This window comes from Notechis scutatus, chromosome 10 (assembly GCF_049901735.1).
Source record: "Notechis scutatus isolate UNSWTSFEM ecotype Mainland chromosome 10, rNotScu1.2, whole genome shotgun sequence".
Lineage (NCBI taxonomy): Eukaryota > Metazoa > Chordata > Lepidosauria > Squamata > Elapidae > Notechis > Notechis scutatus.
Window position 1 is genome coordinate 1,179,460 of NC_142018.1, and position 25,497 is coordinate 1,204,956.

At 43.6% G+C, this 25,497-nt stretch overlaps 1 protein-coding gene across 2 annotated transcripts in view; it reads right to left on the minus strand.

Annotated features, from left to right (window-relative positions):
* TRPC5 (transient receptor potential cation channel subfamily C member 5) overlaps nt 1–25,497 on the minus strand; it is a 307,824-nt gene that overhangs the window by 111,871 nt on the left and 170,456 nt on the right. For both annotated transcript variants that reach the window (XM_087971942.1, XM_026678562.2), the window contains exon 4: nt 4,791–5,127. In XM_087971942.1, the coding sequence (XP_087828068.1) occupies nt 4,791–5,127 (337 nt within the window). The remainder of the gene's footprint in view (nt 1–4,790; nt 5,128–25,497) is intronic.

Genomic DNA, 25,497 nt, shown 5'->3' on the forward strand with positions numbered 1-25,497 from the left:
TTATCGGAGCACCGGTTTTGATCAGTTTTGCAAACAATGGTCCGTGGAACATAAATTTGGCATTCCATACAATTCTACTGGGCAGGCTATTGTAGAACGTCATAATTCCACGCTCAAGACCATGTTGACTAAATTAAATAAAAAAGGAGGGAAGCTCCTGGGGCTTCCGGCGATTCAAGATCAATTAAATCTAGCTTTATATACTTTAAATTTTTTAAATTTGTCTGGTAACCCCCCTGCGAGCGCGGCCAGCAGGCATTTTTCTTCTCCTTCTACAGATGCGGTAAGACCTCGGGTGTTGGTGCGGTTTCTTCCAGATCCGGCATGGGTTCCTGCTGAGCTGATAACGTGGGGACGTGGTTATGCAGCAGTTGAACATCTTGGTCAAATTCGTTGGGTTCCTGGTCGGTGTGTTCGGCCTGATCATTCGCAGGCACCTGTGAAGGAAGTTTCGGAGGAGCAGGATGGCGCATCTGTGGTTCCTGATCCTGTTGATTCTGCCTAATCTGTCCTGGGCTGCTCGGGTGCGGAGAGAGCAGCGACAGCATGTTCAGCGTGCCGGAGATTTGGGCGATGATTTGTGGACAGATAATAATTACATTAAAGATTTGCGCACAACTGCCAAAAACTTGAACATCACCAATTGTTGGTTGTGTATGCACCTTCCTGGGAGAGTGGGAGAAGGACTAACATTGCATGGAGTGCCTTTTGAGGAAAAAGATTTAATAAAGAATGCAACCTGGAGAAAACAGTTGTCTTGTGCTACAACAGAGCAATTCCAGATCCTAACCATGGGAGGTAATCTATGGACACAAATTTCTCGAGGTCTTATCCCGCCTTTGGGAATTGCTATGAACTATAGAGATATTCATATTTTAAATAATTTTACTGTTGCTATGTTTAATGATACTATAAAGAATATTAAGATGATTAATGTAGAAATGTCTGAAATTCGTACAGTTACTTTGCAAAATCGATATGCTTTAGATATTATGTTAGCTGCTCAAGGAGGAGTTTGTGCTTTAATTCATTCACATTGTTGTGTTTTTATACATAATTATGAGCCAAACATTACAAAAACTGTTCAGGACATGGAAGATCGTATTGCTCAGCATCAATCTGGAGCTGATGGGTTTAATGCATCATTCTGGGACAGTCTGTGGTCCTGGCTTCCTGATGGATCTTGGTTTCGCTCCTTATTGCAAGGGGTTGTTATTATTATTGCTATATGTATCTTATTATGTTGTTTTATTCAATGTATTCCTAATCTATTACAAATGTGTACCTCAGTCTTCCGGCGTGAGGGATCAGGTCATGAGGGAACTGTGTACTATGCCACTAAAACACCCCCTATCTTTGAATAAATAAAAAAGGAGGGAATGTGGTAATATAACCTATTGATCATTTTATCATTTTCTGTAAGGCCTTTGTATAACTAGCAGTAAGTCTAGGAAGATGTGGGCATTCTTGGTGGGGGTAGGAGTATCTTTGCTCAGAGTGCCTCATTCTGTTTTGATTCTGCCAGTTTAGAAGGAATAGGAAAATGGGTGAAAGTTCAAGGTACAAGATACACAGTTGTGCTTTCTCATGGGACTTTCCAAACTTTCCCATGAGACTTTCCGTGGCTGTATGATCTCATCCTAGCAAGGTAACATCTGGGACTTTCCAAGATTGTGTGTTCTCATGCTGGTGAAGTAATCTCCTGTTGAGGTCATTGTTTTCTGAATATGCATACTGTATATTTTGCTTGTGTTTTTTCTCAATAAATACTGCTACCTGAGTTCTCTCAGGGTTGGCATTTTTCTCAGAGACAGTTCCCTGTGTCTCATTTCAATGTCAAACCACCATACCCGGTGATCCAATATTTTTGAAAGATGTGGTACAGTGATTCTGAGATGACATCTGCCAGCTCCTTTAGAACTCTGGGATATAATCCATCAAGTCCTGATGATTTGTATTGATCAAGACCAGATAGGTGTTCTCTTACCATTTTTTTTGCTTATTTTAACATTTATTTCTAGTTTGTCTTTTATGGTTATGTTTTTGGTAGGTTGGCCTATTGTTTCTTTTTGCATGAAGACCGATGCAAAGAATGAGTTAACATCTCTGCTTTCTCTCTGCTGCTTGTTACTTCTTTGCCGTCTTCTCTCTTTAGTGAACCTTGATTTCCTTGATTTTTCCTTGATTTTTTTCTTGTTATTTATATGTTGGAAGAAACTTTTTAAAATTATCTTTGACTTTCAAGTCTTTGTTCATTCTGAGCCTTTGCTTTCCTGACTTTGTCTTTGCAGATTCTGGCTATCTGCTGATATTCTGCCTTAGTTGTATGTCCCTCTTTCCATTTTTTGTACTTGTGCTTTTTTTGTCTTTCAATTTCAATTTGTACAGCCATGCTGGTTTCTTCTTGGAGCTCTTTTTTTTCTTTTTCAGTGGTATTGTGCTGGACTGGACTTTTATGATCATATTTTTCAGAGTTTCCCAAGCTTCTTGAGTTGTTTTCCCCTTAAGGATTTTCATCCATGGAATCTTTCCCAAGTTCTCTCTGAGCTTGTTAAAATCAGCTCTTTTAAAATCTAGGACTCTGGTATCATTGTCTTCTATTGCTTGTGTTTGCATTGTGTTATAGTATGACATGGGCACTCTCACCCAAAGTTCCTGCAGTTTCAACTCCCTCTATAAATTCTTCTCTGTTTGTAAGAATTAAGTCCAGTATGGCTGTCCCCCTATTCCTTCTTGGATATTTCTCATCCAAGAAGCTTCTTCAGTTCTGACTGAATGGTGAAGAATGGAAGTCAATCAGAACTGAAGAAGCTTCTTTGATGAGAATTGAAATATATTCAAGGAAAAACAAAGAAAGTCCAGTTGCTTCTTGAAAAGCACCTTTGGAACAACCATCACTTGGATGAGTGAGAATTTCCACAGACATTTATCTGGTTGCTAAGAAGTTGTTGCTAACCTGATGGCACATAATCAATCAATCAATCAATCAATTTAGCCACTGTACAGTGCTTTTAGATTATCTGTGATTACATTAATCTCTTACTAAGAACTTTGCATCCAAGAATGTGCCCTGAAATATGCCAAATTGGTATTATTGGGATGCATATCTGAGTTATAAGTTTGCTTAAGTTAACTGCAATGCAGCATGCAATGCAGTTATGGGTTGCATAGCACCTCTGTAATATTACTTAATTTTGTATAGCATAGGATTTATGACATAGCAGAAACCACCACTTCCTTTGTACAGTGGATTCACAGATCTGAAGAGGTTCATCAGATATGAATTAGGAAGCCATGGATGAAATCTTCAACTGTTCACCTCCTTCCCTTGCAATTCTTTGATTGTGGGTTGATTGCCAGTATGATCCTTTGAATTGTAGTAAGTTGAAATGTTCTATTACATTAGAAAGGCATCATTTTGACTTAACATCCAGAGGGAAGAAAAGTCAAATCCTCGAGCTGAGATAAGATTGCTATGGATTTCATAACAGATCTCTGGAGTTCTCTAGGAAAGAATATGAAAGAGATTTGCTGCTGTCTCCCAGGCTATTTTTTTCTCTCAACTTCCTTGCTAACTTACAATTCAAGGATTTCTTGATAGTCTCCTATTCCTCTACTAACCAGATTGAACCATGTTTAAATCTGTGATGGTTTGCTATGTTTTTTTATCTAACCGTGCAACATCAAGGGAGTGTACATAATGTCAAGAAACAAGCCAAATCAGAAAAAAAGTTTGCTACATATGTATTTGTAGTCAGTTTGTTGGGAAATTGTGATTTTGCTTTTATTGTTATCACTCTGAGTCAAATTCTACAAGTTGGGTGGTCAAATGCCTCACTCATTCATTTAGCCAATTAAATGTATATATTTACTGAACATTCACATGTCATGAACATGAAGAATATTTTACAGAAGTGAGGAATCAGTCATCCTTTACATGTTATTTGATCTCCAGCTCAGTGAAGCTTCACTCAACATGATCATTAGTGATCATTGTAATCCAGCATTGAAAAAATTTCAGGTCCCTCCTTTTAGTGTCCATTGCAAGATAAGTTATAGTAAGACATACACATTTATCTGTAAGATTCCTTGGATGGATATTACTAGACATAATATCTTCTTTCACCATCTTAATTCTTCTAATTCAATCAAGAGTCCTCTAAATCAGATCTAAGGACATCTAAGTCAATTATCTTGTTTCTATTTCACACATTATTCTGTCCAAAAAGCCTAAATAACAGGGCAGGAAAACTATAGTCATTCTATCTTGATAAAGATATAGTCATTGTAGTTGTCCTTCCCACCCCTACATCTGTTTCTACAACTGGAGTTTGCATTCTACTATTAAGGATAGGATGGGATGGGATTCCCAAGGGTGCTTTTTCAAGAAGCAACTGGACTTTCTTTGGACTTCCAGTTGATCAAAACTGAAGAAGCCTCTTGGATGAGATGTGAAATGTCTTCAAGGAAAAACAAAGAAGGTCCGGTTGCCTCTTGAAAAAGTACCTTTGGGACAACTATGACCTGGATGACTGACACTCTCCATAGACAATGGGATAGGATGGATTGTCCTTTCCTCTGGTTTCAAAACTGCAACAGAGAGTAAGAAGGAGAATTCTCCACAGAGAATGTGGAGAAGGAGGGACCCTTTTTCCTATAGAAGAGACAGCAGCTGTTTATCCTGACATTGTCTTATTGGCCAAATTTATTTGCATGGAACAAAACAAAATCCCCATCAAAATTCATCTGCAATCACTTCTTGTTAACCCTCCATGCCTTCATTGATTTACCTAAAACCCAAGGGAGGATCATCCATTCCACCACAGTAGGAGGAGGTCCTTGCATGTGTAGATCTGTCCTGACAATGTGCTGGGATGCGAGCAGTAGCATGAAGAGGAAAGTAAGGTAGGAGCCTGTGTGGCAGATAAACTTGATAAATGGCTTTTTAATGAACAGTCCCAGCCTGCTCTTGGGTGCCATCAAATAGGCCACGGAAAGCACTGGAAACAGCAGTCCAATAGTAACACAGGTCAAAAGCTTGACTGCCCAATGCTTCCGCCGCCATCCAGGAAAGCCGTCATACCAAAGCGTTGCTAGTAGTTGCTGGCAGTTGGGCTGAGCAACAAACTGGAGTAAGAGAGAGAGAGAGAAAGAGAGAGAGAAGGAAAGAAGGGGAGAGAGAAAAAAGGAGAGGTGGAGATGAGTACAATTGCAATAAGTGAGAGCCATGACAATTGGAAGAACAAAATAACAGATTTGCTGTATTTATCCTGGGGGAGGAGGAAGGGGGTTAATCTATGGTCCAGGAGAAATATGGCGCACCCAACCTGTTTTGCAGCCTCCAGTCTGCAGTCTATGTATTTATTTAGCACAAGGGTGGGGAACAATGGCCCCTTTATGACCTATGTATTTCAACTCCCAGAATTCCTGAGCCAGCCAGGTCCACAGGTTGTAAAGGGCCTATTGTTCCGCACTTGATTTAGTGTATGTCTTTTTAAAGATATGGCATCTGGTGCAAAGACAGTTTTGATGGCCAACAATGAAAAGGGACATTGAAAGCTATGTAAAGAGCTATGTGATATGTGCAGTGATGAAAAAATCTGAAAAGCCTCCAGGACTGTTACAACAAGTGGCCGAGCCGTCACGACCCTGGAAGGAAATAGCAACAGACTTTATCGTGTAACTCCCAAAAACTGGGGAAAACACTGTGATTTGGATAGTTATTGATCTTTTTTCCAAGCAGGCTCACTTCATCACCTGTTCTGGCCTTCCTTCAGCTCATAAGCTGTTCCTGTTCATCTGAGTACCAATGGGGTGGTGGGACGAGCTAACGCAATGATAGAACAGTACCTGAGAAGCTATGTAAATTATGAACAAGCTAATTGGTCTGACCTATTGCCTTTTGCTGAGGTGGCATATAGCAGTGCTGTACATAGCAGCATGGGCTTTACATCTTACTCCATGAGGTGGAGTTTGTCCCAATGCCTGAGTTCCCTCAGGGGCCTCTTTCCTCAGTAAGCTTCACTGAATGGGTAAACTCCATGCAGGATTCTTGAGGGAATGTAAAACAGGCACTAACAAAAGCCACAGAGATGCAAACGGAACAGGCAGGCAAAAGACGATCTCCCCCTAGAGGCCGTTTCATACAGGGGAGAAAGCTTACCTCTTTAACAAATACCTAAAACTGAAATTGCCATGTAAAAAGCTGGTTCCTAAATTTATAGGACCTTTTCCCATTGTAAAAATCATTAACCCAACCACGGTGGAGCTGAAACTCCCATGCCTGTTGGGTGAAGTACATCTGGTCTTCCACCAGTAATAGGTTCAGGGCTAAGGCCGGTAGCTTGGGTAGCCTCAGGTCCCATTGCAGTGCAAGGAGAAGCCCATTACAAAGTGAAAAGAATCCTGGACTCTAGACTGTACAAGGGGAGAGTACAGTACTTAGTACAGTGGAAGGGTTACCCCCTTTTGGAAGCCACTTGGGTGAAGAGTCAAACGTAACAGCAGATCGGTTGATCAGAAAATTCCATGAGAAAAATCCCCCAAAGGCAAAAGGACAGCCGAGTGATGTCAGGGTGGCTAGAAAAAAATTAACCTGTCTGCATTTGGTATTTTTCCAGATACTTCTCACTCACTAGGGAGGAGAGCCAACTGTCAACTTTGAACCAAACCTAGCAGTAGCCACTTTTCTATTCCTCAGTTGCCACACAGAAGGGGAAGGGGGGGGGGAGGCTGGAATGCCTTAATAGACCTCACAGAGAGCTTTTTCTCGTGAGAACCAAGGTCATCTCTACTGGCAAAGGATAAGGTTGGGGAAGGAGTGCCTGGAGAGCCCGCCAATTAACCCAACTGGCCAATGTGATCTGTGACCCTTGGGGATGTGGTTATTTCCTAGTTTAATTATACTGAAACTACAGGAAAGATTTAGAAATGGTTTTCCTTTGAAGCTGTGCTGATATGATGTACTCAAGACCTTTGAGAAGGATCCCAGTCTCAGAGTTTTGGTCTGCTTGGGTTCATTAGCCTTGACACCTATGGTCATAGAAAGAGGGTCACAGTCTAAACGCAACCTGACTTGGGCCCACTTCCACCAGTAAATTTAAATTTAAAAACTCTCCCTCTTCCAGCTATAATACATACAATACAGTATTGTGCTGCGGCTGCCAAAAAAGCCAATGCAGCTGCATTAACAAAGGGATAGAATTAAGTTCACATGAAGTGTTAATACCATTTTATAATGCCTTGGTAAGACCACACTTGGAATATTGCATCCAGTTTTTTCACCACAAAATAAATAAATAAAAAGGGGTACAGAGAAGAGCAACGGAGCTGGAGGGGCAGAGGCTAAAACATATGAAGAACGGTTGCAGGAATTGGATATGTCTAGTCTAGTGAAAAGATGGACTAAGAGTGACATGATAGCAGTATTTCAACATTTGAGGGGCTGCCACAAAGAAGAACCTAATCTTCCAAGCACCTGAAGTCAGGACAAGAAGTAATGAATGGAAACTAATCAAAGAGAAAACCAACCCAGAACTAAGGAAAAAATTCCTGACAGAACAATTAATCAGTAGAACAACTTGCCTCCAGAAGTTGTAGCTGGAGATTTTTAAGAAGAGATTGGACAACCATTTCTCTGGCTTCCTGCTTGAGCAAGAGATTGAACTAGAAGACCTCCAAGGTCCCTTCCAACTCTGTTATTTTGTTACTCGTTAATGCAACTGGCTATCCTGCTCTCAGTCCAGCCCCATGGATAAGAACTGTGGGACAGCAGGCAGAGATTTCTGCCCCTTCTATCAGAAGACATGTTCATTTTTCTCCTATGATTCCACCTGGGTCTGTGCCCAATGAAATGATTTCATTTTGCAAATCTGCCGTTGCTATTAAAAATTAAGAGGGTTCACATTTCCTTCAAGAGGTGCTTTCAAGAACAGAAAGAGATGGAAAGGGGAAGGGAGCACAATTCAAGAGAAGGAGGAAAAAAGAACTCAATTTGAAATAGGGGATCTTCTAATCAAGGTTGCCTTATAGCTGGAGGGAGGGAAGGAATTGATGAACTGCTAACTTCCATCCTGAATCTAATTGTGAATCAGGCTTTGGACAAATGTTTTTGTTTGCAATTCTTAAAACCCGGTCTTGTTTTAGCCAAAGGCAACCAGCAGAAGAGCAGAAGGCCAGCAAAACTATTCATTTACTAAGATTTAGTTAAGTTTTCTACCTGATTTAGTTATGTTTTCTACCTTGCAGCCAGACAATTTCCCAGAATAGTTAATCTGCAAGGAACTGGGGTTAGGGATAAAAAGAAAATATAACCCAGGCATGATTGCTTAGAATTTTGTGATATCTTCAGCATCTAGTTATGGTGGAAGTATGATCTATTCACAAATAGTTAAACTCTGCATTATTTGTGGGTCCTGGTGCTCAGAGTTTGGTTGATTTCTTGCAGACATTTCATTACCCAACTAAGTGACATCACTAGTGCTCAACCAAACAATCAAGCTAAGAGAGCACCAAGGACCCTATAGCTCAAATATTATCTTCTCTTGGTATCTGGACCAATTGTTTTGCACTAAATATATAAAACTGTAGGTTTTAACTACATTATACAAAGTGTTATCTGAGTATTCCTAGATATTTGAATCTTTATATGGACAAATATATTATCAGATACCCATTTTTAATGGCATTCCTTACTAATTACTAATATTTAATAATTTTTACTTAGCAATTTTACTAATATTGTAATAATACTAATATTTGGTATTACAAAAATGAAGGGGGGGGGTGTCACACTATTTTCCAAAACATCAAAAGACAAGACAAGAAACAATGGATGAAAACTAATCAAGGAGAGAAGCAATCTAGAACTAAGGAGAAATTTCCTAACAGTTGAGAACAATCAACCAGTGGGGTGGCTTGTCTTCAGAGGTTGTGGGTGTTCCATCCCTGGAGGCTTTTAAGAAAACACTCATCAGCCACTTGTCTGGAATGGTCTAGGGTCTCCTGCCTGAGCAGGGAGGGTTGACCTAGAAGAACGCCAAGGTCTCTTCCAACTCTATTTCCTTATCGTATTAAGCAAGGATTCAATTTCAGGTTTCCTTATAGCTTTATATCATCTATATATAATAGGTAGGATTTTTTTTTGGCAGCTTCTTGGCAGTTCGTAGTTTTTTTTATCTAGGATACAAGTGAGGAGTGTCATTAGGATAGCACAAAAAAATGGAAACAACGAATCATCTTTAAAAATTCCTTTCCTGATGTTACATTTCCAATTGCCATTTTTTTGTACTATTTTCCATTAAAAATGTTTTAGAAGCTATTTGTAAATAGGTTTCTCTTTATCTGGATGATAGCAATAGCACTTAGACTTATATACTGCTCCATGTTGCTTTACAGCCCTCTCTGAGTGGTTTACAGAGTCAGAATATTGTCCCCAACAATCTGGGTCCTCATTTTACCAACTTTGGAAGGCTGAGTCAACCTTGAGCCGGCCAGGATTGAGGGACTCGAACTCCTGGCAATGTGAGCAGAGTTAGCCTGCAATACCACATTCTAACTACTGCGCCACCACGGATCCTTGTGTCCTTGTGAATTTCAGCAGTTGCTTTTTAGTGCAGATGCGAGTTATCATCTTGAACATTGAACATCAACTAATTTGTTTGTAATTGCTTGCAAATGTTTGACTTTTATTATTAAAAATGTTTAACTTAGTTCTTCAACCTAACCAATTTATAATCTTTAATTAAACCATATAACCAGTCTTCCACAAAGAATACTCAAATGCTAAATCAAAATCCACAGACTAGTGCAGTCCACTAGTTCTTATCCTTCTTTATTTGATTTTTGAATCATTTTTATGATTCAAATTTTGAATCATTTTCATGATGACTATCATCCATTTTACTGAGGCAATGTAGTTCTCAATATTTGATTTATTTTGCATATTTATTAAGTTCTTTTGGGTTATCTAAAAGTACATTTCATTTTTATTACAGCAAGTATCTACATTTGCAATATTTCTTAGCAATACTTTATAAAGCAAATGATAGTTTATTTAAAACTGCAGGTTTTGCCCAAATTGCTTTATCCCTTCTCCATATAGTTCATTTTTCTTTGACATAGCTATTGTCAACCCTGAAGTGAACCTGGGTGAAGCCATCTTGGAGACTTCAGGGTTGCCACACAACAGGGGGAGATGGAGTTTTGATGGAGTTTTGTAGCCAAAACAATAAAAAAATTCCCGTGTGAACCAATATAAATTCCCGTGTGAACCAAAAAATTCCCGTGTGAACCAAGGACATTCTCAAAGATGGCTGGCCAGAGGAAGAGCAAGTAACCTAGCAACTGACCAGCACTTGGATTGGAAAGTGTGATCAATGACTTGGGGGGAAGGGGAAACTTTTACTTTTAATTAGATGAAAGCAGGAGGAAATTCCAGAGTCAGCTTTCACCTGTTGTGCCAATAATCAATAAACTATTCTTTGAGGAACCTGTCTGCTTTAAGTTCTGTTTTCTATGGGTGCATTACTTGGAATGCTGCCAAGCTGGTTCTCCAAATTCCAAATTTTCTGTTATAATGCTCTCCGGGGACCTGAGCCCCAGCTGCTCCACCCAACTTTTCGCAGGAGCAGAAAAGACTCAGGGAAGATTGTAGAGATGGAAGCAATGGGAGGAGGAAATTGCAGGCACTGCTGCCACCTCCCTGGAGGCTGTGCAGACCCCACTGAGGGCCAGCAAGTGGCCAAAGCGGTGGCCGAGATTGCTTTCCAGATGGCGACCTGACCAAAAGTCTGTGCCGAATGGCTGACAATCGGGGAGCTCTACCAGGCCAAGGGAGATTACAGATGCAGGAGTTTGGCCCACGGCTTGGTGAGAGACCTGCCGGCGACCTTGATGACCATCCACCAATGGAGGGCAAATAGACCTCTGGAGCTGGATGAGTCCAGGGACCAGAGATATCAGACAGCAGTTCATAGCCAAACCCTGGAAGGCCTGCCAGAGAAGTTCCATAGTTTGAGCTTAGAGAACCTGAAACAAGCATGCTGGGTCGAGTGGACCTGGGTGATTCTGACCCAGCCAACCTTGTCCCTCATCATTCACTCCTCAACAGGACCAAGCCTCTGTCTCAGTGACTCAAGCAGCTAGCCCTCTCCTAGTTCCATCATTGCAGTCAAGCCCCAGACCATGGCGCAGCCCACTGAGGCAACACTGAGTGGGGATCCCACCAGATCAATCACACCACCAACCAAGACTACAGGCAACCCCAGATGGGCCTACTACCTTTCCATGCCTGGATCCAAGTGCAATGGACTTCTCTGCCGCTGCAGCCAGCCCTGGTGCATGCCCCTCAACCCACTCACGCAGCTCGTCCACCTCGGATCCACTTTTGACAGGGACCCAGACAAGCTGGCCTTTTTCTTGAACCAGGTGTGCACTCACATCAACAACTACAGCCCTGAATACCTCACTGACCAGGCAATGGTGCGAACTGTGACCACCTGCCTGGAAGGAGAAGTAGCCAAGTGGGTAAACCAGCTCCATGACAAAGACACACCAGAGCTGGGAAATATTGACATCTTTCTGCAAGAATTGAGATCCAGATTCAAGGATGAATCCTAGACCCAGGAAGCTGAGGCTGAAATCTGTGACATTAAGCAGAAAGGTTGTTCTGTCAAAGAGTATGCCAGGGAATTCAGGAGAATTATGGGAAAGCTACCCATAGTGACTTTTGGTTCACTTCTTCAAAGAGGGACTTGACCCAGAGCTGCTTCACACATGTGTCTGCCAAGGAGTCCCCAACCACATCCATGAATGGTACTGAATCGCAGTGGCCTTGGACCTCAAACTCAATCAGCACAAGAAGCGTGGACCAGCTGAGAAGAAACCAAAGAGCCAGACCGAAAAGTGCCAGCTGGGTTACCAGTCTAATCCATGCCAAGCTGAGGAGCAACCGAGGGGACCCTCAGGGCAGCCCATCAAATGCTTCCACTGCAGCCAGCAAGACCACCGAGAGGCTGAATGACTGGCTCCAGCCCCTATACCAAAAAGGAAAGCTCTGGAGCTGGCAAAGCTGAAAAACCCACCTTGGAAGGTGGCCGAAAGGGGGACCTTTGCCTGCCAAGCCATGGAGATCTCCCTTCCACCCAGCAGGGAGGAGGGAACTCTGGCCCAGGGACCTTGAACATTTGTGACCTATGACAGCGACGAGAAGAGCGAAGACGATTTGATGGTAAGTGATGCTATCCGGCCCTTCACCATCCCATCAAAATTAGTAGTGCCCAAGACATGAAAAGAAGGGGAGGTAGAAGCCATCATAGACACGGGTTGCACCCACTGCCTGATTAGACTATTCATGGTCCTAAAGCTAGGGATCAGGATGAAAACGATGGCTCAATCCATAAGATTTGAACAGGTTGATGGCTCGCTGATAAGGGAGCCCCTGCCACACTCCTCACTGAACCTGTCAGACTTCAGATGGGCTGACACTGGGAACTCATCTGCTTCATAGTGATGCCAAAAATGACAGAAGCGGTGATTCTAGGACTGGCTTGGCTAGACAAATGGGGCCCCAATATCTGGAGGGAAGGGGGTAACAGAAAACTGAGCTTGGGAGTGGGTCCTACCCCTCCCCTGAACACAGCCACGGGAGACCCTGACTGACAGCTAGATTTTGCTAAAGGAAACAACAAAGCCAAAACTATGTGGGAGCAAACACCAGGGACACGCCATAACCCTAGAGAGTACCGGGACTTAGCAGGGGTTTTCAGCAAAGAGGAATGCAGCACCTTACCACTCCACTGCTTCATTGACTGTGCCATAGAATTTGTACCTGGGGCGAAACTACCCTAGCCAAAAATGTACTCCATGACTCCAAAAGAAATGAAAAAAACTAAGTGAACACATTGACATGAACTTAGAGGGGGGATTCATATAGCCTACAAAATCTAGGGTAGCCACCCCAGTCCTATTCAAGGATATGAAGGATGGGTTGATGAGGCTATGCATAGCTTTTAGAGGAATTAATGCCATATGCGTGGGAAAATAGGTATTGATCCACCCTCATGAAGAACCTGCTAGCCCACCTACCTCTTGCTAGACCTGCAAGAGGCATACTACCAAGTGTGGATTAGGGAAGGAGAGGAGTGGAAAACTGCATTCAATTGCCCACTAGGAAACTTTCAATTTAAAGTGATGCCATTCGGCCTCCAGGGAGCCGCTGTGGTGTTTTATGCAACTAATCAAGAAGGTGCTGCATTGTCATCTCTATAAGGGGGTTCTTGTGTATCTGAACAACATTCTCATATTCACCAAAATCCTAGAAGAGCACAATAAATTAGTACGTCAGGTGCTAAAAAATTCTTGGTGACTAAACTATAAACCAAGCTCTCAAAGTGTGAATTCCACCCGCCTAGACTACCTGGACTATCGGGTATCTTGCAAAAGAGTGGAAATGGACCCAGGCAAAGTCAAAGCCATTTTAGACTGGCAAGCTCCTCACACCCGAATACAACTGTGGAACAATACATAAGGTTCTATGTAAACTATCAACAAACCAACTGGGCAGAATTACTGACTTTTGCTGAGGTGGCATACAATAACATGGTGCATAGCAGCACCGGCTTAACCCCTTTACAGGTCACCAGTGGCATGGAATTTGTCCTCATGCCTGAGCTCCCCAGAGAGCCACCCTCCCCCATGTCCCTAACTGAATGGATGGACTATTTAAAGAAAGCCTGGGAAAATACAAAGCGTCTCCTTCAGAAAGTGGCAAAAACCCATAAGGCGCAAGCCAACAAGCCCAGAGCCCCCCAAAGACCTTTTCATATTGAGAGCAAAGTATATATCTCAACAAAGTACTTAAGGCTGAAACTCCCCTGCAAGAAACTAGGACTAAAATTTATAGGGCCTTTCCTGATAGTGAAAGTAATCAGCCCAGTTACAGTGCAGCAGAAACTTCCCTGCCTGCTACGAAAAGTGCATCCAATCTTCTATAGCAGTTTGCTAAAATTGTTGGATCCCAGCTAAGACCAGTAGACTGGCCAGCCCCCAAACCAATTGTAGTGCAAGGGGAGATGCACTACAAAGTAAAGAAAATCCAAGACTCTAGACCCCTGATGGCGAACTTATGGCACTCGTGCCGGAAGTGGCACGCAGAGCCATTTCTCTGGGCATGCAGAGCTATTGCCCGTTGCTCTTCCGGGTTCCGGTGTACTGGCCAGCTGGACTTCATGTGTGCATGTGCACCAAAAACCAGAAGAACAGCCACCTGGTGCGCATACATGCTCCAGGAAGTTGATCTTGTTTCCAATGTGTGCATGTGCATCGGCCACTTGGTCTGATTTCTGGTGCGCATGCGGGTGCAAAGACCAGCAAAGGGAAGAGTATTGGGCGTGTATGCCAAAAGACCCAGAGAGGGGCAGAGCTGAGGGGGAGGACGGGCAGGACGGGGCTTCCCTCCCTCTCTGCCTGAGTGGGGTTGTTGCGTGGCTCCAGCTCATGGTGCATCCTAGTCAGCTTGCCCCAGAAGAGCTGCCCACCCCCTGCGCAGCCCCCCTTCCCACCACTTTTGCCAAGGAGGCGTGATCATTTCTGTCCCCGGTGTTCCTCCCACCCAGCTCAGCACGCCGGCGATCAGGCCCTCAGCGGCATCTCCATTCAGGCAGCTCGTCTTCCCGCTGGAAGCTCCTCCTCGAGCATTCCACCTGGAAGTGGCAGCCCAACAGCCACTGCTGCTGCCGGGGGCGAGGGGGCAGTGGAGGCATGGACGGGAAAGCCAAGGCTTCCCTCCCTCCCCCCGAGCATGCTTCTTGCACAGCCCCAACCCTCCAGCCCGCGGCACTGACACACTTCTGTGCTCCGGAGCGCCTGGCTGGCTTGGGCACGCCAGAAGAGTTGACCAGCCCCCCTTCCCACCACTTTCGCCAAGGAAGTGCGACCGGCATTTCTCCCACCTGGCTCAGCATGCCAGCAATCAGGCCCTCAGCTCGCTTCCACACCAGAAGCTCCTCCTCCAGCATCCCGCCTGGAAGCAGCACCGCAACAGCCACCATCATTAAAGATGAGGCAGCACTGGGGGTGAGGGCAGGAGGGCTGGGGCTTCCGTCCCTTCTTGAATGGCCCCAGCTGTCCTGGCCAGTAGCTCTGCTCCCCTTGCTCTTCCGGGTTGCAGCGTGCTGGCCAGCTTGGGCATGAGGCAGCCATCCACCCAACCAGCAAGCGCTGTCCTGTGCACCCGAGTCGGCCAGGTGCTCCGGAGCACAGATGCGCATCAGTACCATGAGCTGGAGGGTTGGGGCTGCACAAGAAGCCCTGGCCTGCCCATCATGCCTCCGCTGCCCCCTCACCCCCAGCAGCAGCAACGGCTGTTGCACATGAGGTGGGCGTCCACATCAGTCTCGGCAATAAATAAAGAGAAGGTGTCGCTTCTGGGTAATTTGCTGTCTGGGGACAAAATCCAGGTGATCCCAAGGAAGGAGGAATTTGCATTCTGTCTGGGTCCCCTGCCTTGAACAGGGAGGGAAAAAGATCCTTCCTTACTTCCTTCTCTTTGGATTGTTTTGTAGCTACAAATAACTGAATCAGCCTGACATACTCAAATATTCAGCGCTCAAACCCATCAGAATTCTGCCTTCTTCATCAGTGGCTTTTGCTTTGGGGCATCTGTGGACCCCCCCTTACCCTCCCCCTCCCGTCTCTCCCTTCATAGGTATTTTCCTCCCGGATCCACTGCCACAAACAATCCAGAATGCATTTGTGATGCTCCCTTACAAGCCCCTTTCGTAGCCAGGCTCCCTCAACCACCCTCCAAAAGACCCAGGCACTGCCCAGCAGCCCCAGCAGGATCTGACGGAGTCCCTGCCCCTGTTGGAGAGAAAAGGGATCCAGCGGGAAAGCTTATCGGAGAGGCTGGATGGGAGGAAGGAAGAGGCTCCCGGGAGGACAGAGCTCTTGGAAGGGCTCAATGGCCGGTCCCCAGGCTCCTTCTGGCCCTCCAGCTCCACCCGGCTGCCTCCACAAAGGGCTTGGCTGAGTCCAAAGGGCGGGGGGCGGGGTTTCTGGGGCTGCGGAGTCCTTTGGAGGTCAGCAGAGGGAGCCGGGGGAGGGGGGCTGAATGCTTCAGCTGATGGGCAGGGAGGGTGTCCCCCGTGGGAAGGATGGGACAGCCTTGAAAGCTGCTTAAGGGAGGAAGGGAAACCAAGATCCTGTCCCCTCCCTCTTTTATCTTTTGCTCCCTTGACACTTCCTTTGTATGGAATGGAAGGCATCCTTTCCCTCATCTCCTCGGATTCCCCCCCCCCTTTGCCTTGCCTTGCCAGACTGCCCTGGAGCCCCTCCAGGAAAGCTGGGCCGAGTGCCGAGGAGCTTGCTCCCAGCCGGCGGCCAAGTCAACACTGCTTCCTTCCCATCAGGGCTCCATCTCCACAGCTACGGGGGCCCCGCTGAGGGGAGGGGAGGAGGCAGGTGGGAAGGGGGGCTGCACGGGGGGTGGGTGGCTAGCTCTTCTGGGGCAGTGTAGGAGCTAAGCCGCATAAGAGGAATGCCGGGGACAGAAATGGTCGTGCCTCTTTGGCAAAAGTAGTGGGAAGGGGGGCTGCGTGGGGACGGCCGGCTCTTCTCAGTCACCCAAGCCGGCCAGGTGCTAGAGCATGGATGCGCCATGGGCTGGAGCCGTGCAACAACCCCACTCAGGCAGAGAGGGAGGGAAGTGGTCCACAGCTCTGCCCCTCTTTGGGCTGTTGTACTGCCTCTTCCAGGCGGGATGCTGGAGGAGGAGCTGCCCGCATGGCTCGCTGGTGTGGAGCAGTTAACCGCCCAGCCAGCAAATGCTTGCCAGAGGAACACCAGGGTAAGGGGTGCGCTGGCTGGGAAGCAGTCACGCTCCCTTGGCAGAAGTGGGTTGTGTTTGTTTCTGCTGGCTTGTTCTCAGTGGCGGGCTGGAGAGGGACGCTTCATCCCAGAGTTGGGGCAAAGCTCTCCCACTTTCTTTTGTTGAAAGCAGTAAAAGCAAGCTAATTTAAAAATAGGAAGAATGAGCTAATTTGCATGACGTAATTGATGAGGCCAACTAGTTTAACCTAACTAATCTAAGTACTGACTTAGTTCTGACTAAATTACATTACCCTTTCAGAAGTACAACCGAATAATCCTGAATGTGATTGCCATTGTATTCTTTTTCTTTCTAAGAGAATTATTTGACTGGGGAATGATGGATAGGATGAAATACCACATTTATGGCCTTTGTGCATGACTGTCAGATAGCTGAACATTTCTGCTCTGTAAAATACAGGAGATCTTGCAAGGACTAAGAAATGCCAAACCAACTATATTTTCTATTCTCCCCACTAATCATTCTTTAAAATGAGTGACATTCTTTTATAGCTTCCATTACATTTGCATCTGTGGCCTTTTTTTAAAAGCAGTGGTAAAATTACAATGTATTAATTATACATGCTCAATAATCAACCAAGAGAAGATAATGTAGTTTTTCACTATACCAAAACAGCAACTGTCTCCATATTTTCCGACTATCAGGTTGTTGGAAGTTAAAACCTACCCCTCTCCTAGAAAAATGAAATATTTTGGGATATACTAAAAAGGCAGAATATTTCCCCTAAGAAGAAAAGTAGAAACTCAGTGAGGCAGAAACTCAGCTCCCCCTCACCTTTGCTAATGGGTCATTAAGGCCTGGGCCAGAGTATTCTACATAATAAAGGTCTCTGCCCATCTCACCACCTGGCCTGGGAAGCATCAGCCAGCACTCAGGTGAAGCCCGACCAAGCTTACAAAGTTAGCTAAGACCCCCCGCCCCTGGGAGTCTGACAGCCAATGGGATACAATTCTTACACAGGAGCAGGAAACACTAAGGTGGGGCCCAACAGAGGGCATAAAACCAAAGGACTCTCAGAATCTCAGCCCTTTTCCTTCTTTCTTCACCCAAGGCATGTGATCCTGTCCACCATTAAACCATCTTTCCAAGAAGTCACCATGTTTCCCCACTTGGAACTGAACCCAGAAGGCTATTTCTTCCAACAAGATAAAGTTGGAAAATTAGGGAGAATTATTGATCTACAACATTTGGAACAGGGGAAATAATTTGAATACACTCATTTTCAATGTGTTTCTTTACCAATCAAATTAATGCTCAAGTTAGCTAAGCAATGTCTTCTTCACAGGACAGGAGAAAGGTAAGCTGGTGAGATAAGAAAGAAATCTTATTAATGGAAAGGAACCAAATGAAGACAGACCTGGATATATAGGTAGCCCTCAACTTATGACTACAACTGAGCCCAAAATTTCTGTTGCTAAGCAAGACAGTTGTTAAGCCCTTCATGGCTTGGAACCAGGTTAACTGAGGGACTGCCTCTTGCGGATGACATCCACCGGACCCACTATAATAGAAGAAATCTTGTGGGTCCTGTCCCCATACATCTGGCAGGACCCAAAAGAAGGGCCTTCTCCATGGTGACTTCCTTTCTCTGGAACATCATCCCTCTGGAAATTAGACTGGCTCTGACTCTAACAGTTTTTAGTAAGGCCCTGAAGACATAGTTCTGCCAGTGAGCCTGGGGAATCCAGAGTAAAATGGATCCCATTAAATGGCTGGTATGTTGTCCCTGGGTTGTTTTTATTGTTTATTATTTTTATTTCTTCTATATTGTGTTTTTATGTCCTTGTAAGCTGCCTTGAGTCACCATGTACAAGTAAGGTGGCAATATAAATTTTCTAAATAAAATAAATAAACAATTAAGTAAAATTGGCCCCATTTTACGACCTTTCTTGCCACAGAGGTCAAGTGAATCACTGCAATTGTTAACTTAGTAACACTGCAACCATTATAAATATGAGTCAGTTGCCAAGTGTCTGAATTTTGATCATGTGACCACGGGGATGATGCAACAGTCGTTAATTTTCTCAAGGGGCTGAATATAAACTGGGAGTGTTGTGGAGCGTCAAATCAATCAGGCTCTGAAGGTGCGTATGCATGTATGCATGAACATACATACATTGAAAAAAATAGCAATTGCTTTCAAAATAAAAGCAATGCGGTTGTGTTGCATGCATGGTGTATACTTATTTACATTTGATTTCTAATTTCTCATTGACCTCATGTGGGCTGGATAGAAGCAGGCCAACTTTCTATTATATTGTAAGCATTTGACTAAATGAATGACTAAATGAATGAATGAATGAATGAATGAATGAATAAACAAACAAACAAACAAACAAACAAACAAACTTATATGGCCTGGGAGGTAGAAAATGCCCAGTTCTGATCTAGAGGCTTCCACTTTCTGGTTTTGAAGAATTGGGCCTCAGATTCATGTAACTTGATAAGGATATCAATAGCAATAGCACTTAGACTTATATATTGCTCCATATTGCTTTATAGCACTCTCTGAGTGATACAGAGTCAGCATATTGCCTCCAACAATCAGGATCCTCATTGTACTCATCTCGGAAGAATGGAAGGCTAAGTCAACCTCGAGCTGGTCAGGATCAAACTGCCAAACCGCTTGCAGCTGGCAGTCAATAGCCTGCAGTATTGCATTTTAACCACAGCACCACCATAGCTCCTGGATGTTCTGGATTACTAGTCCTCAATCTTTCCAGATCCACGGACCAGCAGTGGCGGCGCCAGGTAGTGGTTGTGGTGGCAGTGGGGGGGTTGCGAAGGGGATGGTTTTGCATGTACAACCTAATCTCATGCATGTACAAATAGAGCTTTGTGCCCTGCTTCTGCAGATGAATTTCTTCTGCTTCTGCTTCTGCAGATCAATTTCCAATGGGCCATGGACTGGTAGTGGTCTGTGCACCAGAAGTTGGGGACTTCTAGATAATCACAACTGCAGTCTCCCAGGATCATGTGATCATCATTTGTGACCTTCGGACAAGCAAAGTCAATGAGGAAGCCAGATTCACTTAACAACCATGTGATTCACTAACTTAACAACTGCAGTAATTCATTTAACTACTGTGGCAAGAAAGGTCGTAAAATGGGGCAAAACTCACTTTAAAATTCTTGCTTAGCAATGGAAATTTTGGCCTCAATTGTGGTCCTATGTTGAGGACTATCTGTAGATATCTTGGACAAACTCTTACTGTAGCTACCAAAGGTATTGGTAGCTACATGATACCAAAGGTATCATTTTAACAGTTTGGTCTAGGGTCTCTCATTCTATCAATGTATTTAATTATACAAATTTCCTAATGACCTGATCTTTATGGTAGTTCACTTTTTGTTATTCCAAATGCAGATAAATGCCTATTTTTCATATCCATATTTTTCAGGTTAGCCATTATTTGCAACTGTTGATGATTCCATCTGGATAATTAAACACAAGGGTCCATCAGTGTTGTAAGTATTAATTGGGGTCCTTCAGACTTCACCACATTTAGCAGTGTTAAATTCTACTCTTGGAAGAAAAGATGATCAAGCCTAATGTACTCTATAAAAACATGGACATAAAATATATAGAAAGGAAGTGTAAATCAGATAAATCCAATCTTGTTCCAACATGCAAAACTATTTTAAAAAATCAATTTAATTTTGAATTGATTCAAACCAAATCCCTGAAGTGGTCTTAATTTGATTATCTTGAACTAATACAAGTTGAAAGTCTTTGAATAAGTTGATAATAGTTTCATTAGATTCATCAATGTAATCTAATATTCCACGTTGGTGCAAATCAATTTGGAGCATCAGTTATTTGAAGAAGCCTAATATTGGACCAGAAATGATGTTAAAAGCAAAGATGGCATCGGGTAATTTTAGATTCTGAACTTTCATGGTCTAATGACCTGCTCATGTTCATAATGTGCATGATAATCCAATCCTTTCTTGTGTTGAGCCCTGAACTTCTGCCTGAAGACCTAACACTATTTGAAAGGATAATATGATATGAAAGTTTTGGACATTCTGCCTCTATACTTTTCAACAACAGCAGGTAAAGAAATTATCCCGGATTTCTTAACAGGATAACAGAGTTGGAAGAGACCTTGGAGGTCTTCTAGTCTAACTCTCTGCTCAAACAGGAGACCCTATACCATTCCAAATTGGTGACTGACCAATTTCTTCTTGAAAACCTCCAGTATTGGAGCACCACAATTTCTGAAGGCAAGCCGTTCCATTGTTCTAATTTCTAGGTTGCTTCTCTCCTTGATTAGTTTCCATCCATTGTTTTTTTGTCTTGCCTTCTGGTCTTTGGAAAATAGATTGACCATAAATCTGGAGCCACCCAATTGGTCCGAAAAGGCAGTCCCATTAAAAAAAATGTGCAGAGCAGCTGTGGGGATTAAAAAAAAATCTTGCATTGCATGCTGTCTCCCCACAGCTCCTGCGATCATTCCACCCACCACCAATTGCACATGGCCCCCACAGTACCATTGCTTCTGCAGTCAGATGATTGGCTGGGGGCTATTTGTCTCATGTAGCAAAATGCCTGGATCAAACAGTGTGTCAGGATCCGAGTTCACTACGGAGCCCATCAGCTCCGAACATACCTCACAGCAAGTCAGTGGAGAATATCACCTTAACTCTGCTGATGCCGGATCTGTATTGCTGCTTGTGTGCTAGCCGATGGTGTTGAAAGTTGCTTTACCTTCAGCAGAGCTGTGAGCTGCAGGATGGATTCTGAAACAACTGCGGGCTGCAGGATGGATTCTGAAGCAACTGCGGGTCTGGAAATGGCTTTTTTCATGTACTGATGTGGTACATATTGTTAGAGGGGCTTGGGGCACATATAGGTGGTAATTAAGCATTTGAGTTCAGACATGGTGAAGGTGGCCCCAGGTGGGGATCAGTTAGTGAGGGTCGGAATAGGTTAACGATGACATGTTATAGGGTTAATAGTATTTAGAGATAATAGGTTAGGTGTGGCCAGAACTAGAACTGTGTATAGGCCTGGGTGTGGTAGGGTGTGTCTCATGATAATGGTAATAAAAGAGCAAACTCAAACCCAACGGTAACATTGCCTGGCTTTTAGCCGTTCTTGCCTGATTAGAGTATTTGTTGTTTGCTGATATATTGAATAAACCATCATTGTCCTAAAGAGGAGCTGGAGTTTGGATTCATTTAAAGACAGATAACACACTGGGGAGGAGCCAGGGGAAGCCGGCTGCCAGAGCTGTGCTGTAGCAGCTCCTCTTGGTTTTATTTTATTTTATCAACTTTTAGTACTCCTACTGGATCCTTTTTATTTAAATAATATTTTCCGGAGACGATAACAGCATAGACCACAACACAAACAAAAGATTTTGTTTTGCTGAGGACTAACAAGGCATGGGGAAAAGAAAGAAGCTCCATGGCACTAGCCCAGGATCTCTCCCACCAGTGAAGACTGCAAAACAACCAAGAATTGAGGAGCACTTTGCTGGCAAGAAATCTGTAAGTAAAACTAACCCCTCCTCCATTTCCAACCATCTTGAGCAGTTAGAACGGGACCTGCAAAGAGATCTGACAATACAGCAGATATTAGACTTTCCCGATATAGTGGGGAGGAGCAAAATGACTGCCACACAACTAAGCCTGCTGATATGGAGACTGTGATAAAGACTAAAAAGATTAACAATAATCTAATTCAAAGTGAGGAGAGCTTATCCTGGGAGAATACAACAGAATTTATGGCAAAACAACGCCTTCTCACAGCGCAAACAATTGTCTCAATATCTGAACAATTAATAACCATCCAACATGATGTAGAGACACTAAGAAAAGATATTGCTGTCTTTCTGCAAACACAGCATCGGGCTACAGACCCCATCACCAACGTGCTTACAGCAGACCTGGGTAAATCCCATACTCAGGATATGGAAGAAGAAAAAGAGCAAAGACCCAGGGAAACGGTTAAAAAACCTGTTAAAAAGTGGCAGCCCTCTCAGAAAAACAGCCCTTCTCCAGACAAGGCAACAAGAGAAGGAGGTATCAATAGAGAAGTTTCATTGGAAACCAGGAAAGCATCTCCCCTACAATCACATTGCTCATTGCAAACACAACAGATTGCTTTGAGAATCCACGTGAACAGACTTAATTACGGACGCTGGATTACTAAGAGTGCTATACTAAATTCCCTAAGTCAGCTTCTTCACTGCCATCGGGGGCAGATTGATCTTCGTGCTATGGAGTGGCTTCCTGAGGTCCCAAATTGGAAGCAGATACTCCTGTCTTTCAAGCAGCCCCCCCACCATAATGCTGATGCTGTTTAAGATGAAGGCACATTTAGCCTCCTTCCAAATTTTTCCCATCAGAGTTTTCTGTGAGGAAAAGGTTAAACCTTTAATTGTTAACATGCAAGCTCCCACGGCTGCTGTCTCTTCTGCATTCTCAACCTTGGAAGAAAGAGAGAAAGAAAGTGGGAGTCAGCCAGCCTTGGTTGGTGAAGATGTGCTTAACAGCACAGAAATGGGCCTCATTAATGTTTTGGTGCTCTCCCAAGAAAATAACAAGATCACATATTATTCAAGTTAGAAAATTTAAAGAAATCCTTGTTAGTCACAATGGACACTGCTGAACCGCCTATAGATCTGGTCTCCCCAATAATTGAACCTCTTACTTCTCCCCCGGAGGGCAAAGGATTGCAGGAATATGAGATGGAAAACAGAAGCCAAGATATACAGGGACCACTAGAGGTTCCAGTAGAGATGGAGATACTATCATCCTTATGTGAATATCCTATGACACCACAACAAGAGATTGGGAGAGGTCCCACGACAGTACCATCATCTCAAAGTTGAATGAAGCATGATCTAATAACCCCTTCCCCTATACCTAGAGAAGAAGCACAGGAATGGCAAGTTCTGCTAGCCGGTGCTAAAACCCCTTATTCTGAACAATTTTCTCAGGAGTCTAACAGGATTTAGATGTGTCTCCCCTCCTTTTAGAGAAAGCCAATTTTGTGCGCAACGACACCTCAGTCCACTGCAACAACCCTACAACTTCCCTTTGTAGAAATCAAATTTCCTGATGAGCAGCAAAAGATGATCCCCCCTCTATTATAACCTGGAATATAGTGGGCTGGACTGTCCCATCAAAAGACCAACTCTTTTTTGACTACATATCACAATTTGACATCCTCTTCTTACAGGAAACCTGGACCCCCACAGAGATACAGTTAGATGGTTATTGGACCAACTCTATCCCAGCTGCCCCAAATAAGGTGGGTGGGAGAGCTAAAGGGGATATTGTGATACTAGTTAATTCAGCTCTGCAATTTAAATGTGTATCACTGCCACCTTTTCAGCCATGGGTTGTGACTACCTTACTTTTATATAAACAGGTGGAGATTTTGCTTTTTAATATCTACGTTCCTCCACTCAATAAGAAGAATTTGATCAACAAGATTTGGGATGGCATAGAAGATTTTATCCTTGGCTGTTCAGACAAATACCCCACAGCAGCAATAATTATTGGAGGGGACTTACTAGGATGGGTCCAAACGATCAAGCATTATTTAATCAATTTAAGATCCATTATGATAGTACCAGAAGAACCACTGCATTCCAGACAATTTAAAGACCCTAAAGCAAATCGGGCAAGTTTATGTGTAAGACAGATGACTTTACATTTGGACCTTTGTATCCTTAATGGTTCCACAAAAAGCAGAATATACTTATTGGGGAGCAGGAAGAAAATCCACAGTTGATTATTGGATAACATCATATGGCCTCCAGAAGTTCTTGCAAAAGATGGAGGTAGACTCATGACTGGAAACCGATCACAATTCAGTAATCTTTACTCTCACATTACACCAGAAATCTCTAAGAACTTGTTCAATCTACCTACCCAGGCTAGAGAGCCAAAATACCCAGAAAAATGCAAAGGAAGTTACTAAATGGATGTTAGTGCCAGAAACAATAGAACTTCGTACATCTCTACAAAGAAATAAGTTTGAAGGATCATACTTAGAAGGGATTGAAACTTTAATTTCAAATTTGAAAGCGGTTCTCACTAACAGAATACTAGCTCAATCCAAAAAGCTGATTTTAAAGAATAAAAATTGGTTTGATAGAGATTGCGTGCAACTGAAAAGGACATATAACAAAAAGTATAGGAAAAGTAAAAACACCCCTTCTGAAGATCACACTCACTACTTAAAGCAGTTGAAGGAACAATATAAGACCCTGCTAAAAGAAAAGAAAAGTGTGGCTCTGAAGGAGTCTTGGCATAGATTAATCACAGCAGTCAAGACAAAAAATACATCCCTTTTCTGGCACATCACTAGAGGATTGGGGAAATTCCCCCCTACCCCCAACTAATCAGGTACCATTTCATGCCTGGGAAGAATGTTTTAGAGAGCTATATACAGACCCTGACTATGTAACTAAGAAGAGCCAAATTAATTTGGACCAAACTCCTTACTGGCCCCCAGTTACACCAGGAGAGATATCCCGGTTGATCGGAACCCTCGAGGCTAATAAGGCACCAGGTGCTGATAATGTCCTGCCAGAAAGAATGCCAGTTGGTGGGCTCCACTCTGTTTACATTTATAGATAAAACAGGCC